The 23,004-nt window shown below is 46.7% G+C and overlaps 8 protein-coding genes across 8 annotated transcripts; 3 read left to right on the forward strand and 5 right to left on the reverse strand.

The window, feature by feature from the left end:
* Positions 1-1,273: 1,273 nt before the first annotated feature.
* Positions 1,274-2,137, forward strand: Triagg1_1642 (uncharacterized protein; the record flags this gene model as incomplete). The annotated part of the gene is made up of 1 exon (XM_062895735.1): positions 1,274-2,137. The coding sequence occupies one exon, from the start codon at positions 1,274-1,276 to the stop codon at positions 2,135-2,137; it is 864 nt and encodes a 287-aa protein (XP_062759181.1).
* A 589-nt stretch (positions 2,138-2,726) lies between these two features.
* Positions 2,727-5,387, reverse strand: Triagg1_1643 (transcriptional regulator family: Fungal Specific TF; the record flags this gene model as incomplete). The annotated part of the gene is made up of 7 exons (XM_062895736.1): positions 2,727-3,132; positions 3,189-3,371; positions 3,431-4,038; positions 4,095-4,175; positions 4,251-4,561; positions 4,626-4,859; positions 5,276-5,387. 7 exons carry the CDS (start codon positions 5,385-5,387, stop codon positions 2,727-2,729), a joined length of 1,935 nt encoding a protein of 644 aa, XP_062759182.1.
* A 2,881-nt stretch (positions 5,388-8,268) lies between these two features.
* Triagg1_1644 (uncharacterized protein) lies at positions 8,269-9,354 on the reverse strand (the record flags this gene model as incomplete). The annotated part of the gene is made up of 1 exon (XM_062895737.1): positions 8,269-9,354. One exon carries the CDS (start codon positions 9,352-9,354, stop codon positions 8,269-8,271), a length of 1,086 nt encoding a protein of 361 aa, XP_062759183.1.
* A 1,984-nt stretch (positions 9,355-11,338) lies between these two features.
* On the reverse strand, positions 11,339-12,163 carry Triagg1_1645 (uncharacterized protein; the record flags this gene model as incomplete). Its single annotated transcript, XM_062895738.1, has 3 exons — positions 11,339-11,718; positions 11,774-12,013; positions 12,079-12,163. The coding sequence occupies 3 exons, from the start codon at positions 12,161-12,163 to the stop codon at positions 11,339-11,341; spliced, it is 705 nt and encodes a 234-aa protein (XP_062759184.1).
* A 1,542-nt stretch (positions 12,164-13,705) lies between these two features.
* Positions 13,706-13,989, forward strand: Triagg1_1646 (uncharacterized protein; the record flags this gene model as incomplete). Its single annotated transcript, XM_062895739.1, has 2 exons — positions 13,706-13,774; positions 13,855-13,989. 2 exons carry the CDS (start codon positions 13,706-13,708, stop codon positions 13,987-13,989), a joined length of 204 nt encoding a protein of 67 aa, XP_062759185.1.
* A 1,068-nt stretch (positions 13,990-15,057) lies between these two features.
* On the reverse strand, positions 15,058-16,863 carry Triagg1_1647 (uncharacterized protein; the record flags this gene model as incomplete). The annotated part of the gene is made up of 3 exons (XM_062895740.1): positions 15,058-15,770; positions 15,831-16,667; positions 16,731-16,863. 3 exons carry the CDS (start codon positions 16,861-16,863, stop codon positions 15,058-15,060), a joined length of 1,683 nt encoding a protein of 560 aa, XP_062759186.1.
* Positions 16,864-17,508: 645 nt separating this feature from the next.
* On the forward strand, positions 17,509-18,969 carry Triagg1_1648 (uncharacterized protein; the record flags this gene model as incomplete). Its single annotated transcript, XM_062895741.1, has 2 exons — positions 17,509-17,584; positions 17,651-18,969. 2 exons carry the CDS (start codon positions 17,509-17,511, stop codon positions 18,967-18,969), a joined length of 1,395 nt encoding a protein of 464 aa, XP_062759187.1.
* Positions 18,970-19,163: 194 nt separating this feature from the next.
* Positions 19,164-21,523, reverse strand: Triagg1_1649 (uncharacterized protein; the record flags this gene model as incomplete). Its single annotated transcript, XM_062895742.1, has 5 exons — positions 19,164-19,734; positions 19,815-20,168; positions 20,261-20,583; positions 20,705-21,313; positions 21,413-21,523. 5 exons carry the CDS (start codon positions 21,521-21,523, stop codon positions 19,164-19,166), a joined length of 1,968 nt encoding a protein of 655 aa, XP_062759188.1.
* Between the last annotated feature and the right edge of the window lie 1,481 nt (positions 21,524-23,004).

Consider the following 23,004-nt stretch of genomic DNA (forward strand, 5'->3'; position numbering starts at 1 on the left):
CCCCCCCCCCCCCCCCCCCCCCCCCCCCCCCCCCCCCCCCCCCCCCCCCCCCCCCCCCCCCCCCCCCGCCCACAGGTTAAGGGCTAAACCGACTGGTCAACAGTAGTAAATATACTACTGGATACATATAAGTTTATATTCTTTACACTCGCTAAATAGCTTTAATTCAATACCACTTATTATGCCATTTAAAATACTCCACTGAGCATGATAAGACAGGATTCTGTTTCTTTCTGGCATTCTGGCAATGAAAATGTAAGAAAGTCAAGGGTACATGACGCTAAAGCACGCTCAGTATGCCTACATAGAGCAGACGGCCGTTCGGAAGGGGCTGGAACAGCAATGAGATCTCGGTTGACTAGTTGGAACTGTGTACCACCTGGGGACGCTCTTTGTCGAAGTCCAGGTCGTCAGCTCGCTCGATATCCAAATTTCTCTTCCGCCAAGCCGCAAACCGCAACCCACCAGGAGACATGAAGTACACAGAGACGTGTCTTGGTACCGGCGCCTTCATTGTTGGAGACGTCCCACCCTTGAAAAGACGTTCACGGTCAGATGATTCAAAAACTTTGCTAAAGAAGCATCTAACCACCTTCCCAAGGAAGAATATGCAGATAATAGTTAAATACCCCGTAGTCCTTCAAAAGAGTGGTCTGACGAGCTAGAAGGCGCCATTCCTTCTATTCTCTTCACTGTCTGGAGGCTGGGGTTCACAGCTTGCGTTAACTCAGGGTGCTAGCACAATGCTTAAAGAACATCTTGACAAACCAGGCTTAGAACAAGAGACCCGAGACGCAATACAATGTGCGTATGACGGTCTAGTATCTTCAGATCCAAGTAATGCTTGGACCTCTGGGATATGGGTGACTGAGTTGCCGTCAGGGAGCGATTTCGATTTCACGGGTCTGACTACGGCTGAACTTCAAGTGGATGATGATGGAATCAGGTTGGAAGAGTTGAAGTTAGGTCGTTGGGCTCTCTATGGATCCAACTTCTACGCCTCCGGACCAGACGCCACGGTTACGCTTATTCTAGCAAACACTGCGAAAGGACCTTCGGCGTTTCTTGCTCCGCTTCGAATACCAGTGCAAGACGAACGCGGAAGAGTCATTCATATTCCCAATGGCATCGATATACGAGGGTTGAAGAAAAGAAATGCGGAAGTACTCCCGTTGCAGTGGCAGAAGTCGAACTCAGCGGGATGCGAGCCTGGCTGATCGGACAAGAAGGACGAGGCGCGCGTGAAGTACTCACGTTTCTGACAGTTGCTCGTATGTTTGCGTGCACTGGTACCCTGAGCGCCTGGGGACACAGCCTCAGAGTTGTTCGGGCGTTTGCCAAGGTCCGTCGCGTCGGAGGAAAGCCACTGAATGGGTTACCGCTGCACATGCACAGTCTGTCCAAGTCTCACATGTCGTATAAGGCCAGACTTATACTGCTGTTATATCTCTCCAGTATTTTGCAGCTAAACGGGCAGAGGAGTAGCGGAGATGAGGCATTACGGTTCTGTGTCGGCTCAGGCACGACTGCTGAAGACATGAAATTGGTATTTCGATGGCTAGTCCCGGCTGCAAAGGCTGTTATATGCTGCGAAGCTGTGAACAATATCGGTTTGTGCATGGGATTTCTTGGAGGGGTGGGATATATGGAGAATGAGGAAGGCGAGTTCAATATTGCTCGGCTGTATCGAGACATGTCAGCTGGTCCTATTGTAGAAGGAACATCAAATGTTTTGGCAGCCTATGCCGTGAATCTGATAGAAGGTAATACTGGCTCAGCAACTTTAACAGCCATCGACACAGCCGTCTTTGCCCACCTTAAAAGCCATCGAAGTTTAACCCTCGAAAGGAAGCTGATCTTGGAATCCTGGAGTCGATTGAAGCTTGTACTCTCTGACAGCTCGATTGAACACATACAAACGGCAGAGAGCTTTGTGAGACACATTCTTGATCTTATATGCGCCGCTCTGTTGATTACGGACGCGGGAAGAGATGACGATGGAGAGGCATGCGAGTTTGCAAAGCGCTGGGTTTTGCAAGTGTGCGGTGCAACTGAGCATTACTACAAGAAAGTTGAGGTTCCGGGAAAGTTATTGTTGGACCAAAAGTTGTGCTATGGAAACTCGTTCCAGCGTTAAACCAGCCACTGAGCCGACGAAGGCATTGTGTTCCTGATAAAACACCTCTTACAAAACGATTGTCATAACACTATCTCTTACTATGTAGCCTAAATCCAGCCGATCGTTTTCATCTCGAGTCAAACTTAGGGCTTCAAGAGCCTAACACTAAACATAGCAACAAGTCTGTTAAGTTTAAGTACACGATTGGAGATACGCACAAATGCTACTGAGGTGGTTTGTAATAGTCCAAAGTTGTAGTGCAAGCGAGGATCATGGGGAACAAAACGAGACACACCAAGCGCTAACAAGACTTCAATCGACAATCCTACGGCAATGGAGTATGGCATAGCTGACAGACTTGAAGCGAAGTTGACGAAGAAGGTTATATAGGCTGAAATACACGGTTCTACACTATGGCAACCAAAAAGCATGCAAATATGAGTCCTGTCATCCAACAAGGCGGTGACATGACCCTTTGCGCTGACTACCAAATACATGAAGAGCCCGAATGCCTAATTTCTCTTCATTAAATATATGAAACACAACCCAAATTAAACTCCTTAACATGCTAATTGTAAACACCCTCTCCTGATTGCGCCATGAGCGTTCATAAGCTCGGTTCTAGATCCAGCTGAATATCACTAAAAGATTCCCAAAAATTGAAGCATGACGCTTCATCCAAAAGAGTCGTAAGAATATCATCATTGATGTTGGGTAGGGCGGCCGAGTCATCCGTAGGCGTTGCACGAGACAGAGAGGCTCCTCCGGCAGTTGAAGCAGCCCCAGCCGGGCTGCCAGAATAATTTGGGTACAATTGGCGTATTGCTTCCAGGAAAACGCCCCGATACACGGAGGCTGATGTATACGTCTCCTCTAGATCTTCCATAACCATCATGCAAAGCTCCAGCTTGTTAAGGCTGAGACGGCGAGAAAGAGCATCTGTCGATTTACAGTTGAGGAGATGCACATGCATGGCTGATACTAGAAGAGAAGGACTGCAGCCGATACAGAAGCTATAATCAGCAATTGCGCGAATGTCATCGGCGAGGCCGCGGGAGAATGCACTCACGTCATAGGACAAGCAAACCGAAGAAGTTTATCCCGTACAATGTTATCGACAATGGCATTCGAGCGTACAGCTGCAGAATCCATCTTGTTTCGCATCTCATTCTGCCATTCATTTTTAATGGCTGGAGATAGGTCTTCTGGGGCCTTGGCAATGTACGGGCAATAAAATGTGATCAAAATCGCGCTGTGGCCATGTGTAAGGAAACCGTTAAAAATGACGCGGTGACTGGATTTGGGACTCACTGATAATGCAACTGTAAATGGTATAGATAGAAAGATGCCAGGCGACTTTGTTCAATCGCAAATCGCTCCGGGAGCTGCATTTGCAAGAGTTTCGCTTCCAGGAGTTCAATCTGACGGAGCGTTGGATTGGGGCCGAAAGGTTGGTAACACAAAGTGAGAACGTCGCCCAGAAGTTTGCTCAGTTCAATCAGAGTAATCCAATAGTGAGCCAGCTGAGAGAAATCTTCTGGGATATATGCGCTGGCAATTGAAGCCGGTATTTGTGTCAGGTCGCTTAGCACATCGGCAGACGAGACCATCGGCGTATTGCAGTCGTTGAGATTGATCCTCAATGGTCTTCCAAGCGTCAAGCTCAACGAGCGATCCCTGAAGAAACAAGTCCACCAGAGACGACGCCAAAGATGTCGCTGGTGGTTAGGAAAGGAAGTGTTGAACTTGACCGAATCTGGATCTCTGTGCAAGCCCAGCATTTGACAGAGACTAATTGCAACGCCTATCCAGTACCACGGCTGCGAGTGTCCGTCCCATTTGGAGTGCCAGAACCCCATGAGGAGAGCCGATTGCAGGAGGACGACTTTGTCCGTCTCACCGCCATTGTCGTACAAGCACTAGAACGAATGTGAGAATTGTTTCTTATTCGTAATGATCATTCTTGGCTGCGCACCTTTGCACGAGTGTACATGGCAGCTTTCATCTCTTTGCGGGAAGAGTAGCCTTCAAGAGTCCATACTCGAGCGTCGACAAACTGCAAATGAGAATTAGCTGCAGGCCAGCTTACTGAGTAGATGAAGCAAATAAACGACGAAACAACATAACTTACATTTGCTGCGACAAAGAACATGCTCCACAGCAATAGCAAATTCCATTCGCTAGCTTTTCCAGTTTCGTGGAACTTGAGCAGCACTGTCGCATCGACTATCGGCATCATGGGATGTACATGGTGAAAATATGCACGGAGGAGCTCATTGCAGGTGCTTTTCTGGGGTAGAGTAAAAACGCCCTTGTACTGTAGATATTCACGGTCTTGTGCAGATAACGAAATGGGTGCTTCCGAGATGAGGATATGTCTTGCGACAGGTTGCTGTGATGGCGAACAGGCATCAAGCACGGACGTGAATCCCGGCGCCTCTCCTGTTTTTGAGACAAATGTCAGCATCATCTTAGCTGATGTACACAACATCGTGTTATCTCATACCAGTATAGAAGGGCCGGCCAGCTTGATTACTCTGCCCCAAGGCTGCTGAGGAGATCTCGGCCCCAATACGCTGGTCATCTGGGCTGCCATGGCTATCAGTGCCAGCAGCAAGGCCGCCATCCTCTGTAATGTTGCTCGCGTCGTTGCCCTGAGGGGAGTAAGATGCTATAGAGCTAGGTCCTCGCTCTGCCGAGGCCTGAGGTAGTGGTTGTGGAACTGTCCTAGATGCGGTAGCTACTGGACGGTTAAGTTCAAATTGAATAGGCGAATGATTGTGACGGAGACCAGAAGATTGCTTGTGCCGACTACAGCCGCGTTGAGTAACACCAATCAGCTTCTTTCTGAATGCAAGTCATCTCCAATCTCACCTGTTTCGATTGCTCTCTAAGAGGACACAGCCAACACCATCTTGAGAGCAGTTTATGCAAGGAATTCCCGTCACCTGAACGCTGCAACGTACTTTACGCCGACGACAGTTTTGACACGCAACTGCCGACCGGCGGTGACGAAAAGTTGACATTGCCATAGCTTCTATCGTTGGTTCGATATATTGCGAAGACAGGGGAGAAGCCGAGATCATTGCTGAGAAGCTCCCGAAGACCTCGGGAGGCCACATCTCGGTCATCACGTGATATGCCGAGGTTATTTACCTCGATCCGCCTTTCTTTCAACTAGAAGCATGAAGAAGCAGGGAGTTTCGGGTTGCAGAATTCTTTGTTCCTGAGGGTCTCCAGCCTGTTTATTGATCTCGGACTGAGCCATTGGAGACACAAGTTGTCAATTTGTGGATACAACGTAACGATACACCTTCCGCGCTTAGGACAGGCAACCCGCCCGAGCTCCATAGCATGTAAGATTGAAGAGGGTGGTATTCTTTACGCCTAAATCGACGCACGCCCAATTATACAGCTCCTATCGAACGTATCATACGCTAGTCCGGTTGCGTGCTGGAATCCTGCGTATATACGAATATACGAACAGTGCATTAGAGATCTGCAAGGCGTCAGACATAGGATCAGAACTGGCATTAACCCCTCTTGCTCAAATATGCTTCAACACTCCTTCAGAGCCGACAAACAAAAAGTCGAATCTTTCATAATTTACAAATTTAGAAAACGCAGCTGAAGCCGCGGTATCAGTATGATGCAGAAAGGCAGTGTAGTTCGCGACATTTCCATACTACAACAGGCAACCTACACTCCTAAACGAGATGAACCAGAGTAAGCCAACTGCATAATACTGCAGTCATACACGCAATTAACTACGCAATTAACTCCTTTCGTGTATATTCTCCCTTCATCTGATGTCTACGTTGCTATTGGCCTGTATTACATCACTACGTGAGCAGTGCAGGTGGCTCTAAGCTAGTCACTCCGCCACTTCACAACCAACAAGGCTCGGAAACAGGGGCAAATATTCATTCCCATTACCACAAATCCACCAGCATAGACATCTCTTCCCTGGAGGCTACACGGCCACTAAATACAGAGTCACCCCACGCAGATACACAGAATGAGGACCGGGATAGAAACTCCGATCCCTGAGAGAATAAGGCTCAAACAAGCATAATGAGCGTAATAATGTCAGGTTTCAAGCAATCAATCCACTCATATGCACAATTATCCCAGTATTCAACGGCAATTGTGTTAAATCCGCAACTGTCGGGACTTGAGACGGACTGGTGTCAACCCACCCCTTATTACAGGGCTCCATTACAAACACTACTCGGCAACTTTCCATCTCTGCGTGGCTCAATTAACCGATCTCACAAAAGCAGGGCAAAGTGAATAGTATCCCTACTGGTTATTATTAGAGCTGGAACAAACGCAGCAGCTTTAACCCTGCCGGTAGTCGGGCGTATATACAAAGGAATGTAACGTGAACCAGCATGAGTTGTCACAGAAGGATTTCATAGATTGACTTCCGAAGTGTTGGGGACAATTTATCGCTCCATTAATCCGTTAGGGTGAAATCCGTGTTACAAAAAGGCGCGTTTCGTTAAGAAGGCTCTTCCTACTCACGAGGATTGTTAAGGTCTTAACGCCCTGGTTATATGGAAATTACCCAACCAATACGTGACAATTGTCGCAATAATATCTCTCGTACGATGGATGTTGAGAACAGAACATATTCTCGGGGGTTCTTTAAATGCAGCCCTTTGCATCTCCGAAGATAGGGAGACTACTTAAAGTACCGTAACTACCCATAGCGCTCGGCATATAGATACAGATACACTACCTTAATTAGTGTGGTCGTACTCGCCTCGGAACAACTTTTAAACTAGCTTAACACAGGTACCTAGACTGAATGACAATCATTACGGTGTGACAATGAATACAGAATCTAGTCGGCAGTTGGACGATGTGGCTTGGACTGACTCATATACACCTGTCAAGAGATAGTCGATATATTAGTTGATCTTTGCATAATTTAGCCTTTCCTATCCTGTACAAAAAGAAACAGTTGGATTATCTGCAACTCCCTAACGAGCCACACCAATCGGAACATTGGAAGAGGTTCAGCTTAGTGACCCTCAATTTCTCCTAGAGAAGCCCGCCTCTCTCCAGGAGAGAGCCCTTTCCGAAACAGCGCAGTTACATGTCATCTGGATCTAACCAAGGCATGTTCATGAATCTGGCAAATTTCGCGCCGAGGCTGCGTTCGCCAAACGAAGGTATCGGCAAGTCGCAGGGCCACTACAAGCAGAAATTACTATGTGGTGGATCCGGTAAAGCATAATACCAATTAATGACGGTTCAATCCGCGGTCCGATAGCCTAGATGGGTCTTTATTACTCCATACATGCATCGCTTACGTGCTAAAAAGGTTGATTTACGGGTGTCTACGCTTGATCGCATCGGGGTTCATGTAGGTGGAATCGTAGGGTCAACGGTTAGCTTACGAGATCCAGAGACATTAGATTGAACCAAAAGAGGTTGGTATTCAAATCATTGATAATCAAGGTCACCCAATTTCAACGTAGTACTAGCCGGGCGGGAAGTATGCCCATTGAGGCTACACCCCGGTGTGTGGGTTTTGTCAAGATTCACAGACATTGCGTCCCTCGACCATATTCTCGGTCTCAGAGCTATCCAAAATACTTTAATCCAGCGATCTCCGATCAACAATCACTTTGATTCTGTTCAAATTGCTCAGATATTAACCATCAAGGTTAACTTTATTATCTACAACGGATACCTAACTTTCAAACTCTACTTCGATAATAGCCAATGGAAATTTAGTAAATGATAAGCAGCAACGATACAAAATATGCACAACTCTCTCTATAGGTAAGTAGTTGAACTAGGTACTTAGTCGCCTAATGCAACTTAGCCGAATGATTTAGTGCTTGATCCCAAGTTACATCATCCTCACTTTAAAAATATTTCCTTCTTACTCATATCCATATCCGTGCCCAGCTGTATTCATTTAGTTTACAATGAGAGTGTAATACTATTGCTGTATCTTGCTGGCGAATGGTTTACAACGTAGTGCGTACGTTTACCTATCCAGTCTTATGATGGGTAAGAAACTGATTGAAAGCAGCAACGAGCTTTTGTTCTCTACTACCGGAATAATATACGTAGTTAACGCAACCCCATTCGTCGACGCTGAGTATTGTCTGTGTGAAGAATCGCGACTTTCAAAACTGCCGCCCTTTTCTAAAACCCTGGAATAGCATAAGAAATATCTCACGCTTCAAACCTTCGCCTTCATCCATAGCCGCAATTATCCCTTCGATCTTGGCTCTTTGTGTCTCCTCATATTCCTTGAAGGCTTTCGGCAAATCTAGCTCTCCAAAGACTTTTTTCACTACATCAATTTGAGAAGGCTCCTTCTTTCCATAGTTTTGCAACAGGCAACTTCGCTGTTCTTTGTTTGCTCGAGAGAGCGCCTCAGTAATGAGCCACGAACATTTGTTGTCTTGAATGTCCGTCCCATGTTTCCCTGTGATCTCATAGTCCCCATATACATCGATATAGTCGTCGTTTACCTGAAAGTATTCACCTAGTGCCACCGCAAAAGTATGAGTCTGTTCCAAGTTCTTGGGTGTTGCGAGCCGCCAATATTCTAAAGCGATCATTATCGGCCCTGATATACTGTATGAAGACTTTTCTTTGACTATCGACCAGTATTGTTCCTTGGTAAAGGTTCCGATATCCTCCTCTTTCGCAGCGGCAAGATCGCCCAGCTGACCTAGTTCGGTGTGAAGCCCAAGGTCGACGAAGAGCTCGACAATATCGATATAGGCGGGATGTTGGCGTAGGAACTTCTTGAGGAAGAAGAAAATGGCAGATTTCAGTATGCAGGCGTCGTTGATGGCCATGAGACCGATATGTGGCTGGCGATACCAGCAGGGTTCGCCACGACGGGTTGTCGATTCATCCATTATGTCATCCAGAATGAGATAATGCGCTCCCAGCATCTCGACAAGCCATCCTAGGACGCACAGTTGGCTTGACTGCTCCTCGGTTACTTCATTTTTCGCAAGTTGCTTTCCAATGTATAAGGTTGCCAACCCGCGATGGAGTTTGCCGGTTCCAACGTTTGCAGAGAAGCACTGCATGGGGTTAGACACTGCACGCAGGATTCCACTGACTTTGACCATACTCACCTGCACATAATGATCGATTATCGCGTCATCAAAGCCCTGAGATTCGAGGTGGTCTCTGAACGTGGCATTCAAGGCAGCGTATGTTGTGCGAAGCTCGTTCTTGAGGGCGTCCATTTTCTGCAGTGAAAGTTCGGAAACACTCCTTTTGTAGCGTTGACAAGGGCCAGCGGTAGCGGAAAGCCTAGCTCACAGTCTTTGCCGGATCAATTCTTCGAGCATGTAAACAACTAAAACCACCACGCGCAGCCATGAGGCCACACAGGCTGCTGACGTGGCGACCGGGAAAACCACGCTTAATCACAATGGCCGAAGGTACGATCCTAGATGAATTATCGTCGGGATTTGTTTATTTTATCGGTTATTTGATAAGAGAATGAAGATTATGTCACTCCATATGGCAATTTGAAGTTTGGATCCAAAAATGCAGGCAGTGTGCTGTATCTCGTCGGGATACTTTTTGTGTTGAAGACCTTCCAATGTTTTTTAGATGAAATGGGTTCTGTATACATGTAGGTAATTACAGGCACCTCGATCGGTAAACATGCAACTAATAGCTATTGGCGATATTGCTTGGTTTGCTCCTCAGGCCATCTCCAAAATTCCCTTGCGACGCCAGTATAACTCTTAATCTTAGATTTAGACACATTTTCCGAGTCAATTCTTTATTTACCAAAGTGGTCCCAGGGCTAGATCCAAGTACCAGTCTACTCCAAGCTCACATCCAGCGAAAGATCAGCGGGCAGTCCCGTGTAAGCGTTATGAATTGCTGAATAGAACTACCACCTCAATCGCAAGTCTCTGCCAGCTAGGCATGTGTGTTAGAGTCCAATTTTTATGCTGCCATCGGTTTTGTGCAATTTGGTGGACCGTGTCTCATGAGTGTGGTTGCCGGCTTTACTAATGCCATATTTTGTCAATGCATTAACATCTCCAATTTAATCCATGTTGTTGAGGTCTATCCCTCCAGGGTGGTGAACGTGAGATAGCCGATGATGCCACCCACACTACTCGGACGAACAGGAGCGGCAGTTTTTGCAACTATTACGAAAAAGGGGTGAAAACCTTTGTGAGGAGAAAGGATACTATTGCAAATAGTATTCAATTGCTGTTTGCCGCCTTACTTCGTCTTTAAGTGCTGGGCAGAGATTACAACACCAGTGATATTCCCAGGTACATCTGATATGGTCTCTTAGAAACAAACTTGAAGTCTTTAGCAAATTCTCAACTGCTGCTGGATAACCTCAATTAAGGTATGGGAGGATGATCTCGCCTTTGGAATTAAGAAGAGCGGCTTTATTATCTGCAGCCGTCTTGTCTGCTTCCCCGTAGATTGTGTCGCGATACACCTATACGTTTTTCGCGTAAGAGTGCAGAATCTTAGCTGCATGTACTCCGTAGGTCCTTACTATAAATACCCAAGAAAATTAGTCATCCCCAACTACTCCATGAGTTATTCGGACTGAGATGTAGCTTTCCAAGTTGACTATTTATTGGTTTTTCAGGTAAATGATGCGTTTGGTGAATAGGTATTTTCCCGGGCTCGTCTTTATTTCCGTGCCTGTAGAAGAAATAGCGGGATTAAACGGCTAATCCTCAAGAACTCTTCTATAACGGCGTCAGATTCTCCCAAATTCCAGACCAAGTAGGAGAAGTTTGTTGTTCATCGTAAAGGCAGTGTAGATGCAGTCTTGCTAGCATCCTCAAGCGACATTAGCCCGTCATCCCTCTGTACTAGTCGCTGGAGAACAAACCCCCGGAAGGGCTAGTTTATGCCTTGGCACTGCACGAAACGCCGTTGCTTGCCGTGATCCTGCCGCTTACCGTGATTCCGAAGATGGCGGTGGGGACGGTTGCAATAGGTGGAAGTAAACTAGTCGAGTTTACTGACCGCGATGTGCCGATACTGCCTGTGCATCGGTTTGTTTTATTGTCCAATCGCAATATAGCACAAAAAGGAGAGCACTTTGTATGATAAGAATTGCACAATATATCGAAGATTAAAGAAACAGTAACTTGACATTAAACAAATCTATCTATACTAGAGCTTATTTGAAGCTATCCTCTTATATCGTGAGCCGTCAAGCCCTGATATCGCACTTCAAGCCTTGAGGAGCGACTGCTTGATTGCTTCAGCAAATCCTGGAGCACTAGCTGGGTTCTGTCCAGTGATTAGACGTCCGTTGTGTGCAACAGTGACATGTGCCTTGAATGGAGCGTCTGACTTTTCGAAACGGCCTCCCATCTTGACCAACTCTGTCTCCACAAGCACCGGGCATGCATCGGTCAAATTAACCTTGTCCTCCTCCTCGTTGCTGAAGCCAGTAACTGGCTCATCAGCAACCAGGTATTGGCCGTTGGAGAGCTTGACATCCTTGAGAACAATAACACCGTGGCAAATTGCTGCAACGATCTTGCCAGCTTCATAAAGCTCACTAATCAGGGTCTTCAGGTCGTTATCCTCGGCCAAGTCAAACAGAGCTAGGAAAATCAGTATTTATGCTACCCGAGTGAACGATTGTGACATTGGACATACGTGCGTGGCCACCTGGGTGGCAGATGACGTCAAACTCGTTTCCCATTCCAACATAGTCGCTGATTTTGCCAGTGTTGGACCACACTGATTCATTGTCACGTAAGAAAGAGTGAGAGAGCGAATCAGTTGTCGCCGTATTCTTGACCGAGCCTGGGTCAACTTGAGAGAGACCGCCCTTTGGCGAGACAACTGTAATATCGGCAATTTCACTCAAGACCTTGTATGGGTGAGCGAACTCGGCTAAAGCATTGAGTTAGGGACCGTTCTAAGATCAACTATTCTCATTTGTAAGGTTCAAGACTTACGGAGGTACCACCCTGTAGGGGCGCCAGTTGTGGTGAACTTGGAGGCCGATGAGAGGACCATCAAAACACGGAATTTGGATGCCATGGCTGGTGATGAATTGGAGAAGCAGAGATTGAAGAGTAGTTTGATGAGTAGATTGGTAAATGGAATCGTCGAGATCTAATTGTTGATGAGAACAGTAAAACCTCTCCTACATGTCGTACAAGGCATCTTATATACTTGGAAAACTCACATTAGAACACACGACTGACTTGATTCCAGAGTATTAGAGAAATCTTACAAATACAGACATACCCATTCTGTGCTCAAGTGTAGAGCTATAATTAGTATAACTGCTTTGGAGTTCTATGTGCAACTGTAATTATACAACATCTGGTTATGTCATTTCTTCACGAGGCTACAGAGTCCAGTATTATTCCAAGCCAACTAATGTAAACGTTCCACGTACACTTGAGAACCAGGCTAGCGCCGGGCAAGTTGGAATCTGCGTACTTGGCCCACGCAAGTCTAGCGGTCTCCAAGCATCACGCACCACGGGAGTTTAGCTCCCTGTTCTATGTCGCTAATGCGCGGACAGCGTGCTTGGTAATCACGGTCAACCGGTTCCTATAAGAGTCGCCGGCCGCCGCTACGGGCACGGCCGCGAGTCCGAAGAGTCCGCATGCAAGGTTGAGACGGCAACTCCCGCAGACAAGATGCTTGCCCCCTTTGCTTGTAATAGATGCAAGCAGAGGAAAGGGAAGTGTGACAAAGCATTGCCGCAATGCGGACATTGCCGAAGGTATAACTGCACCTCTTTCCATGTATTCCCAGATACTCACATCTAGCAGAAACGGTGGAAAATGTGAATATCCAAGTGGTCTTCGGCCATCCAACGCGCACAGCTCCTTGATTGCCCTTCAGGCCCAACAACGAGTTGTGCAGCAACCATTCCCGCCTTCTTTCTTCCTGGATATGAACATCTTTCGCCAGGCTCGACTGGAACTTCCGCGGCCTAGTCTAGCAGTTCCGGCATATGTCAGCGACTTTCTGGGTGGATATGAAGAGGTGCGGCAGATGGTGACGACCTTCTTCAGTAATGTCTATGCATATATGCCATGTATATCAAAGACTTGGATATACCAGCATCTCCTCAGCCCACTATCCCCAGTCCATGCGGATTCCACTCTGCTCCTGATTTCTATGCAGCTGATAAATTGGACACCAACCCCATCTGAAAGTCCTAAATCCCCAGCGTATGTTGCCGCGAAACAGTTCTTCTTTGAGCTGGAGAACGCTGGGAATCTGAGCATCAGGCTCGTACAAGCTGGCATCTTCATAGCGCTTTACGAGCTTGGACACTGCATTTATCCGGCTGCTTATATGTCTGTTGGCACATGCGCTAGACATGCAGTAGCACTGGGACTTAACAAGGACATAAACCAGAGTAACGCAACGGGACTCCCATGGGATAATGTAGAGGAGAGAAGAAGGGTCTGGTGGGCGATTTTGATTCTAGACAGGTATGCACTACTTAGATGGTCTATTTTGATGGGGCAGCACCCGCACATTTCTTCATTTACCCAACCGGTAACTTATCTAGCTAATGTCTTCTGAAGGTTCATAAACTTGGGAAATCCGCCACGTATGCTTGCTACTGCGGACCCGGCAACTGGTGACATTCTACCAGCTGACGACGCTTCATGGGAGCGGGGGGTATGTATTGGATATCGTTCAAATATTCTGCAATCTGACAGTTATTCAGTTGTTGCATGTAACCGAATCGTTCACCATAGGATCTCAAGCCCAATTACGAATGGGACGATTTGCACGATTTGCTCAAGCAACATATCTTTTGGGACAAGTTCTCAGACATGTCTCTGATGAGCCTAGAGATGACGCTTTCTACGTGCAAGAAGCCGCACAATTGAACCGCACTCTTCACGCCCTTATCCACCTCTCTCAATCGGAAGCAGAGACGAGAAGTCTTGAATTTTGTACACAGACAGCAGCGTGCTACATGTAAGGATAAACCAACACACATGTTGTTTCCCCAACGTGTTGACAAAACAAATAGTGCACTTCTATTGCTCGAACAATCATCGTCCTCGGAAAAAATAAAAGCCCTGACTGGCAGTCAGTCATTTAGTTACCCCACGGTCGATCCTGGCGTAATAGCTCGAGAATCTGCTCGCATGTCCCAGAATTTCCTTCCAGGGGGCACTGTCCCTTTACCAACCGTCTCACCATTCATAATGCATTTGTTATACCAAAGTTGTATTATACTATCTAGTTTACCAGAAGAGCCAGCAGTGGATAATGCTCGTTCCCTAGCCACCATACAAGAAGCATTAAGAGTACTAACTCAGAGATGGCTGGCGTCAGGTAAGGTACTATCAATTGTCAGTGTAAAGCCTTAATTAACATGTCTTCAGGAGAGTATACGTCACTATTAGCTGCTCGTAAACTCATGTCAGATATATAAATATAAAAAGAGCAAAATGTAAGTGTACGTGTGAAAGAATGTATCTCATATAATGGTAAAGTGACCTATTTCTATACATAAGTCGAACTGCGTCAAAGTTTCGTGCGCGTTAGATAGAACACCTTTTGGACGTCTGCATCAACTCAATTTCTAGATGAATCGATTTACTAGCCGTCTGACTAATGGCTTCATGGTTTGTACTTTGAAGCAAATACGTAAGTCTTAATATCGGCCAAGTGTAATTTGACGACGATTAAAGTAGTGTCAGCTCCCCATGGGTACGGCATCAGTTGGCCAAGTCAATGGAACCAACTCATTCAAATCTACCAAAGTTATTCATATAGGTAGTTGGAGAACGAAAGCATCATAATTGATATAAATTCTATCTAAGTTCTATGATTGGGAAACTAAGTACATGGTGTGAACGTTGAGCATCAATCTTCTAATAATCTTTTCTCATGGTTATGGCAGCACTCAGCTTTCCAGAAAAAGTTTCTGCCCTGTGTTTCGAAACTTATGCGGTAGTATTCTTAGGAGAAGCAGCACCAGACTTGGGCGGCCACTTGACACGCCTTTCAGCTCGCACATACAAGTTGTTCGGCCTGATTAGCTGGAACATGGGATCGTACTCGACTGTCGCGTCTCCTTCGCGGGTGAATTTGTATCGGTAAATCAACTTTGGTAAAAAGACTTTGATCTCTTGGAGGGCGAAGTTGAACCCAATGCACATTCGTCCTCCTGCGGCAAATGGCATATACGACCCCTTTGGCCTGTTCTTTACTTCATCCGTGTCCCACCTATCTGGGTCGAACTTCTCCGGGTTGCTCCACAGCTCAGGATTATGGTGGATGTGATGCAAAGCAGGAATCATGACAGCATCCTTGGGAATCTTATAGCCACCCGGGAGAATAAGGTCCGTCTTTGCTGTTCGTCCAGGTTGGAATGACGGGTTGTGTTTTCGCTGCATCTCCTTGATGTATTTATCTTGGAACACTAAACGATCCGTGTAATCTGAAGTAATCTGCGTCTCTTCGGTGAAATCGTTGTCGATTAGCTCTTGAAGGAGTCTCTCCTGCATTCCTGGATAGGTGACCAATCCATAGATGAGCCATGAAAGCAGGGAGCTGGTAGTTGTGAAGCCAGCACCAGTGGCGACAACAAGAGCCCAGACGAGGCTAGATTTTGGTAGCTTTTCGCCTTTGTTGTCGATAGCTCGGATCGCATAGTCTAGGCAATTGTCAGTATCGGCGTGGGTAGACTCGATAACTAGGACACGGGACTACTCACCAACCATGTTCGTTGCCTCTATGGCAGCATCTTGCAGAGGAAGATCTTCCACGCCGCCTCTAGCAGCTCTCTGAATAGACTCCTCGACCATTTCTTCGACCCGGTGCTTCACATCCTTCAAGCGCTTGGGATCACCAAAGGGCAGGCTGCTATACCAATCGCCCTTGGACGTGACTTTCTTGTTTAGCGATAGCACCTCAGCAATCAGATGAACCATCTCATGAACCGGTGCATCAGGTGAAGAAAAATGGTTAAAGTCGAGGCCCAAGGTGAGCTTGCCAACGGCTTGGGAGCCAAGCTTCAGCATATACTGATAGACATTCCACGCTTCACCCTGTTCATCCAGCGCATCAAACACTTTGGAAGCATCTTCGACTGTTTTCTGCATAGTCGGTGCATAGTGACGAACGGCTTTGGGGCCAAGAGCAGGAGGTAAGAATTTATGGGCGACCTTCCATTCTTCCGTATCGGTGTCTCCCAAGAACACGCCGGCCGCTGGCGTTTTCAGGGCGTAAAGGGGATGGGCCTCATTAATTTTCTTCGTGAAGAAGTCGGACTCGGCAAAAGCAATGAGGGCAATGTTCGGGTCATTTGTTTGATACACAATACGGCCCATGTTAGTGGTCTTTATAACAGGTCCGTAATGCTGAAAAAGACGCTGATGATTACCCAAGTGGTCTGGGTAAATCTCAAAGAAGTTGCCAAGATAGGGCAGCCCTTTGGGACCGGGAGGGTCACGGACAGCATGTCCATCGATAGAGATAGCCACTGGTCCAGTGATGGAAACGATGTCTGAGACTTCTTGCAATGCGCTTTCCTGGACTTGGAACTCAATTCCTAGTAGATTGTCATTAACTTGTGCCAATAAAGAAGACAAAGTTATTCCCTATGAGAACTTACCGTTTGGTTCGACAATGGCAAAATAAGAGGCAACTAAGTGTTTGAGTCCATCGAGGTCCAAGTTTGATGAGATGTCGATTTCTCTCGCAGATGTTATCGGCTCTCCAAGGAGATAAAACTGTTGTACTGCCATGGTGTTATGTTATAGTCGTCACACGTAGCAACACTAACTTTCGATGATGTGTCTGTGTTCTTGTAAATCTCATCTTGTGCGAAGTTGAAGACTTTTAAGTACAATTCAAATGGCGCCGGATTTTGCAATCTCGGGATCGCGAAACCGGGCCTACAACTGCCAGCAAATCCATCCAGTTGTGTGAATGACGTTATTCCTGCACTGCATTGACATCTATCCTCGGCAATGCTCCTGAAATGCCTACCCGAGGATCACTTTTTCGCAATCCAAATAAGATAATTGGCTCGGGAAGGCCACTCGGCGAGGCAGAGACAGTGTGAATCTTTCCGCGGCAACTGTTTCGGAATGCCCGATATAGTGGGGGCCAACTTACACGCTGGGGATGGATGCAATGTCTCGATTCCTTCGGTTGATATGTTATACGGGCGATTTAACATATATATGGAAGAGAAAGTCTGTTAGCAAAAGGATTCTGTCAAGATGATTCAACAAAGTTCTCTACCTCCATCATCACCCTTTGTTTTGGTCAGATCTAAGACACTTCTATCGGCCAAATTCCTCTCGTTTCTTCTTATAAAAAAGACAGCTTATTCTTAATTCTCCTACTTTCCTTAGTACAAGAACTTCTCGAGTAATATTGCAGCCATGCAAGAGTATTCTACGGAAGAAGTTGCGGCACACAAGACCAGAGATGACTTGTGGGTTATGATCCACGGGAAGGGTAAGATATTTTCATTGAGGCAACGCCTCATAATGCTTTCTTCTTCGCTAACTTGGCCATATTTAGTCTATGATGTCTCCAAATACGTGCGAGACCACCCTGGTGGAGCGGATGTCCTAATTGACGTTGCCGGCACCGATGCAACGGCGGCCTACGAAGAGGTTGGACATTCTGAAGATGCCGATGGGATCCTGAAAACCTATTTAATTGGCACCGCCAAAGATGCTCATGAGATTGTCCGTCCCAAGGCTGTTCGATTAGTCCAGAAAACGGCCGAGAGTGCAATGTCCGCCAAGCCCTCATCGTCCTCCATCGCCACACTTACATTGGCAGCTATCCCAATTGCTGGTGGTTTGTCACTATTACTTGCCTCGAATGGCCAACTCAATCTGCCCGAGGTTTTGGGGAAGGCTTCTCTCTCTCAGTTGTCGCCTCGCTGGCTTCCAGCCGTCCATTTGCCCCAGGGAGGATTCTCAAACGGATTTATTGCAGCCAGTCTCCTGTGTGCTGCTGCTGGGGGTGTCCTTGGAACCCAGCTGTCAAAATTTACTCAAATCGAGTCAGGCTTTACAAAATACCCCCCGCATTTGAAGAGCAACAGTGTCGCCAAAGGCAACCCACAGCTTGCTCGAGGCTGGCTAGAGCCCAAAGAATACAAAAGCCTTCCGTTGATTAGGAAAGACACGTTGTCGCCAAATGTCTTTCTCTTTGTGTTTCAGCTACCAAACCCAAATGATGTGATTGGCATTCCCATCGGCCAACACGTCGCTATCAAAGCCGTCATTGATGGAGCAGACGTTTCCAGATCATATACGCCAGTTTCGAACAACGCCGATCTCGGCAGATTGGAACTGGTCATTAAGTGCTATCCAGATGGTTTACTAACCGGAAAATACCTGGCAAACTTAAAGGTGGGCGACAAGGTTCTTTTCCGTGGTCCAAAGGGCGCCATGCGGTACAAGAGAGGTCTCTGCAAGAAGATCGGGATGATTGCAGGAGGAACGGGAATTACACCAATGTATCAACTAATTCGCGCCATCTGCGAAGACGATAAAGACACAACCGAGGTCAGCCTGATTCTTGCCAACCGAACCGAAGAGGATATTCTGCTGCGCAAAGAACTTGACGCATTTGCCAAGAACTACCCCAAAAACTTCAAGGTCTGGTACATGTTAGATCAGCCTCCTCAGAAATGGGCCTATGGAAAGGGATTCGTCACGCAGGCCGTCATGACTTCAAAACTACCAGCGCCATCGCCAGACACCAAAGTTATGCTCTGCGGGCCTCCTGGTATGGTAAACGCCTCTAAGAAGGCATTGGTGGCAATGGGATTCGAAGCTCCAGGAGCCGTTGGAAAGATGACGGATCAAATCTTTTGCTTCTAACAGGCTGGGGTGGTTTCCGACCTTTACCTGCAATTTCTGCCATCATTTCGCATTGCTTATAGATATGCTATTTATTATCCCATCATGCATAGACCAATTTTAAAGAACCTACTAGATTAGACGAAAATCTTATAGAAAAATATTCTGAAAATTAATTCCAACCATTCGAAGCATTATATTCCAGCCAATTATCTTTAATCTTCATCCAGGATATTCGTGTAATCTCTCAGCATAGCATTGTGCTCAAAGTCTCCTGCCTGCTTCTCAACGGTTGCCGAACTTGGATCCGTCGCGGCCAGGTCCAAATCTGCCATGAATGTTGCTCTGATTTCACCGAACTTCTTGCGAAAGTTGTCACTCTGGAGATCTTTCATGATTCGGCGAGCCGTACTACTTGTGATGCCCCCTTTGCGTAACGCCATCGACAAAAGTGCTCTTGAAATGGACGCCGTAACTCGCCAAGACCGGCGCAGTTGTTCGTAACCATAAACACAAAGCAAAAAATAAAACAACCAGTCGTCATCTTTTGGTGTGCTGAGAATCTCGTTGGTGAGATATATCAGGGCTGTATGCCACAAAATGGTATACGTAGAAGATGCGAAATGGAGTCTATAGTTCACAACAAGTTGCTTCAACTGGGAAATAGAGGCAGCATACACGAGTTCCGGGGAACTGATACTCTTTGGAAGGGTTCGAAGACGGGCGATTCCGAGTTGTTGGATGCATGGTTTGAAAAGACAAAGAACGGCAGTATGGAACCATATGCTGGGGCCGCCGATAAGAGTCAGCACCATACAAGATGCAACAGGGGGAAGGTGTATAGTGTAGGGAAGGCGAGGACTTACTGTAAAACCTGGACATAATGCGGATTTTGGTTGACTCTCAAGAGATGTGAGGGGAGGGTATTGCTCCAAGCAAGCAATTCGCGGAACTTGAATTCCGCGAAGTGCAATGTGCCAAGGCCGCTCAGAGGCGATTGGGTGTCGTCATAGGTTGAGCTCACCTGGTACATGATGCTCCAGAATTTGCATAAATAAGGAAATACGCCTCCCATATACTGGAACTGAGGCTGTAAGCTAGGCGAACCAGGACCCGCCGCTCCGTCGACACCGTTGTCGTGTTCAAACCCGGGTATGGGCAAGTATGGGGGACCTTTAGGCGCTTCTAACCCTGGCTGACGATAGAAGAGCGACATAAGACTACACGTAAGGGCGAAGACAAAACATCCTTGAGTGAGTAATCGTGGTCCGTTTTTGCTTAACTAGAAGGGGGATTGGAGAGTGGAACGTACCTGATCCAGTTGAATGAGCCCCAAGCAGCATGTAAGTAGGCGCTGGCTGCTTCTGCCGTCATTTTATCAACTTTGACCTTTGCCTGGCCATTATCTTCGACGCCAAAGAGACCTAGTCGCATGGCCATCTTGGTAGCTTGTGATATATATGACAGCACAGCATGATCTCTTCCCTGACCTAGGTAGCCCAAGCTTAAAAATAGGGCTGCAGCCAGGTTGAGAATCGAGTCGTGTTCTTTCTCGGTCTTCCATATACTTTCAGCCTCCGTACAGAATGTGGCTGCATGTACGTCGATGCTTGGGTCTACCGTGCTGTACATTTGCTATTGCTGTCAACATTAGCAATGTAAGTTAGGGACGAAAGTAAAGGTCAAGATTTACACAAGCCCAATATAGCAGCGCGTTTATCAGCATTGGAGAACAGTAGTCATGTTTAAGATTTACCAAGTCCGATACAAAGAGGTTGGGGTCGAAGTATCCCAGCAGAGGGTGATCTGTCTCCAAGTACAGGGATATGGCGCGGGCAGCCGTTTCATTTGACACTGGAACATTGGTCCAATGACTGATGTTGATTTGGAATAACCGAGAGTCGCAAAGTGATATTGGTGATTCCGTGGGATCAGCATCCCAGAACAAGGGCGGAGACGCTGAGGCAGTCTGCCGCCTGTCCGAGGTGGTAAGCTGAGAATACGCCTCTTTCGATAGGGTCTGGGGCATGACGGGCGGTAAAAACGGATATGCATTTGGGTTTTGAGATTCGAGCTCGAGAGACTGAAATGAATCATCCATAATCGCAACAGCATTACGAAGCTCAGATGGTCGGCGAATCGAGGGCACCCCATCTCTCAGCGTGGATAAAATCACTGCCGCGTCATTCTCACTCCTTAGCGAATGCAGTAAACGAATCGTCTCTCTTTCCGGGAGGGCATTGAGAAGACGCATCACTTCAACAAGAAGCTTTTGCGATTCTGGAGTCAGTTTATAGTCGTCGCGGTATGTGCACCGGATCGCGACCCCCCGGCACGCCGAACATGTTGGACGCATGCCATCACACTGTAGCCAGCATCAGACAGAGTTCAAAAGCTGTTACTCGCACTAGATTATCCAAAGAATTACTCGTATTTTCTTTCGGCGGCAGGCATTACAAGCTACCGCCACGCCGCTGCGACGACGTTTCAATTGCTGAGAGCTCGTTCCGGTCTGCTCTGTGTCCAACTGGGACCTTGAGCTGGTAGGGAGGAGCGGCTGGTATCGCTTCGCCATGTTTACGCAACAGCCACTGGCCAGACAATGCAGTTCTCATCTGATGCTATGACACACCAATTGAGAAAGGTAGTGGATGTCTGAAGCATTCTGTCACTTCGTCTCAGTGCCTAAGGTTCTTCATAAGCCCAGCTCCCCCGCCCATGTGCGAATTGGTTGCTTTCCCTTAAGCTTGCTTGTTGGTTAGTAATTTCGAGTGGCGAATTCTCTCCGCATCTACATAGATAGCCATACTCGTATTACTTGTTCCGTAACCCTCCGCTCAGATAACAGAGCTCACTAGCAGCCAATAAGAGGTCTTACGGAGCAGTCTCCGATGATGTCACGGGTGCGTCGTTTGTTGACGTTCAAATTTTATCCTCACAACACCCTGCAGGCAGAAATTGGCTGCACGCAAATCTGCGTTGTTCAGATTGTTACATGAGTCTTCGATTTATATTAACATTCAAGCATCTACAATTGAGAAAATTGATCAAGAGAATTAAGTAACTGAATACATTCTCGCGCTTCAACAATTCTTGACATGTTGAACAACTGACGTAGACATCAAGACTGATCTTGTAGCGACGAGAGTGCAGATATGCAGGGTTCTGTTACCCTTTTTTTTTAATCTCATCTATCATTGCGCAATTCTTGGTGAGGCATCCAACTAAACAAGTTGCTCTCGTAAAAGGCTCATACTCTTAGTCTTGTCTTTTATCACAGGCGTTTAAACGTACAAACCCGGTTCTGTAGAAAGACACGTAAGGAGATAGTGGCGTTATTCAGGACCAGATATCTCAAGAAGCTAAATCATTGTGAATTTCCCCGATTCACTTGTTACAATCCGGGCTTATGTCTAAAGATGTCCTCTACCAGTATCATGTTGATGTCTGAGGCCATATCACATATCATAGCTGCAATTCCAACTGTGTCTGGGTTATATGGATAGCTTTGTGTAAAAAGCTCTCTTTCTTCTTTTGACTTATCACAACAGCCATATAAACTAGCTCAGGCTTTTGATGCCCTGTTCCAATGCACTGGGGTACATTATAATCAGTGCATGAAAATACCTGTGGTAATTTACTTCGTGGCCAACAGTGATTGGTAAATCCATGTATTCGCATACCTGTAAATATCACATCAACTTGCAGCCAATCTACGTCACTACCAAATCATTGTTCTAAATAAAGGCACGCGACATTAAATATGGAGCTGATTCTCGAGGGCTACGGCTAATCCTCTAGAAGTTTCCATGAATTATGCCCTACGAATGCGCATTTCATAATCATCTGTAAATTATACATTCAGCATGACGGCCTTTTGTCGTGGGCTGTTCTGCAGCCCCTCTTCACGGAGATGACTCCGGCTCACATCATTGGCCTGGCGAGAAGAATCGCAGCTAGCATGACCCTTGTATTTTTTGCACATTTTGCAAGCTGGCAATATATAGATATGGGGCTGAGGATGCCTTTCTAGCCAGGATTCATACAAACCAACCG

This window comes from Trichoderma aggressivum, assembly GCF_033847375.1.
Source record: "Trichoderma aggressivum f. europaeum strain CBS 100526 chromosome Unknown scaffold_004, whole genome shotgun sequence".
Classification (NCBI taxonomy): Eukaryota; Fungi; Ascomycota; class Sordariomycetes; order Hypocreales; family Hypocreaceae; genus Trichoderma; species Trichoderma aggressivum.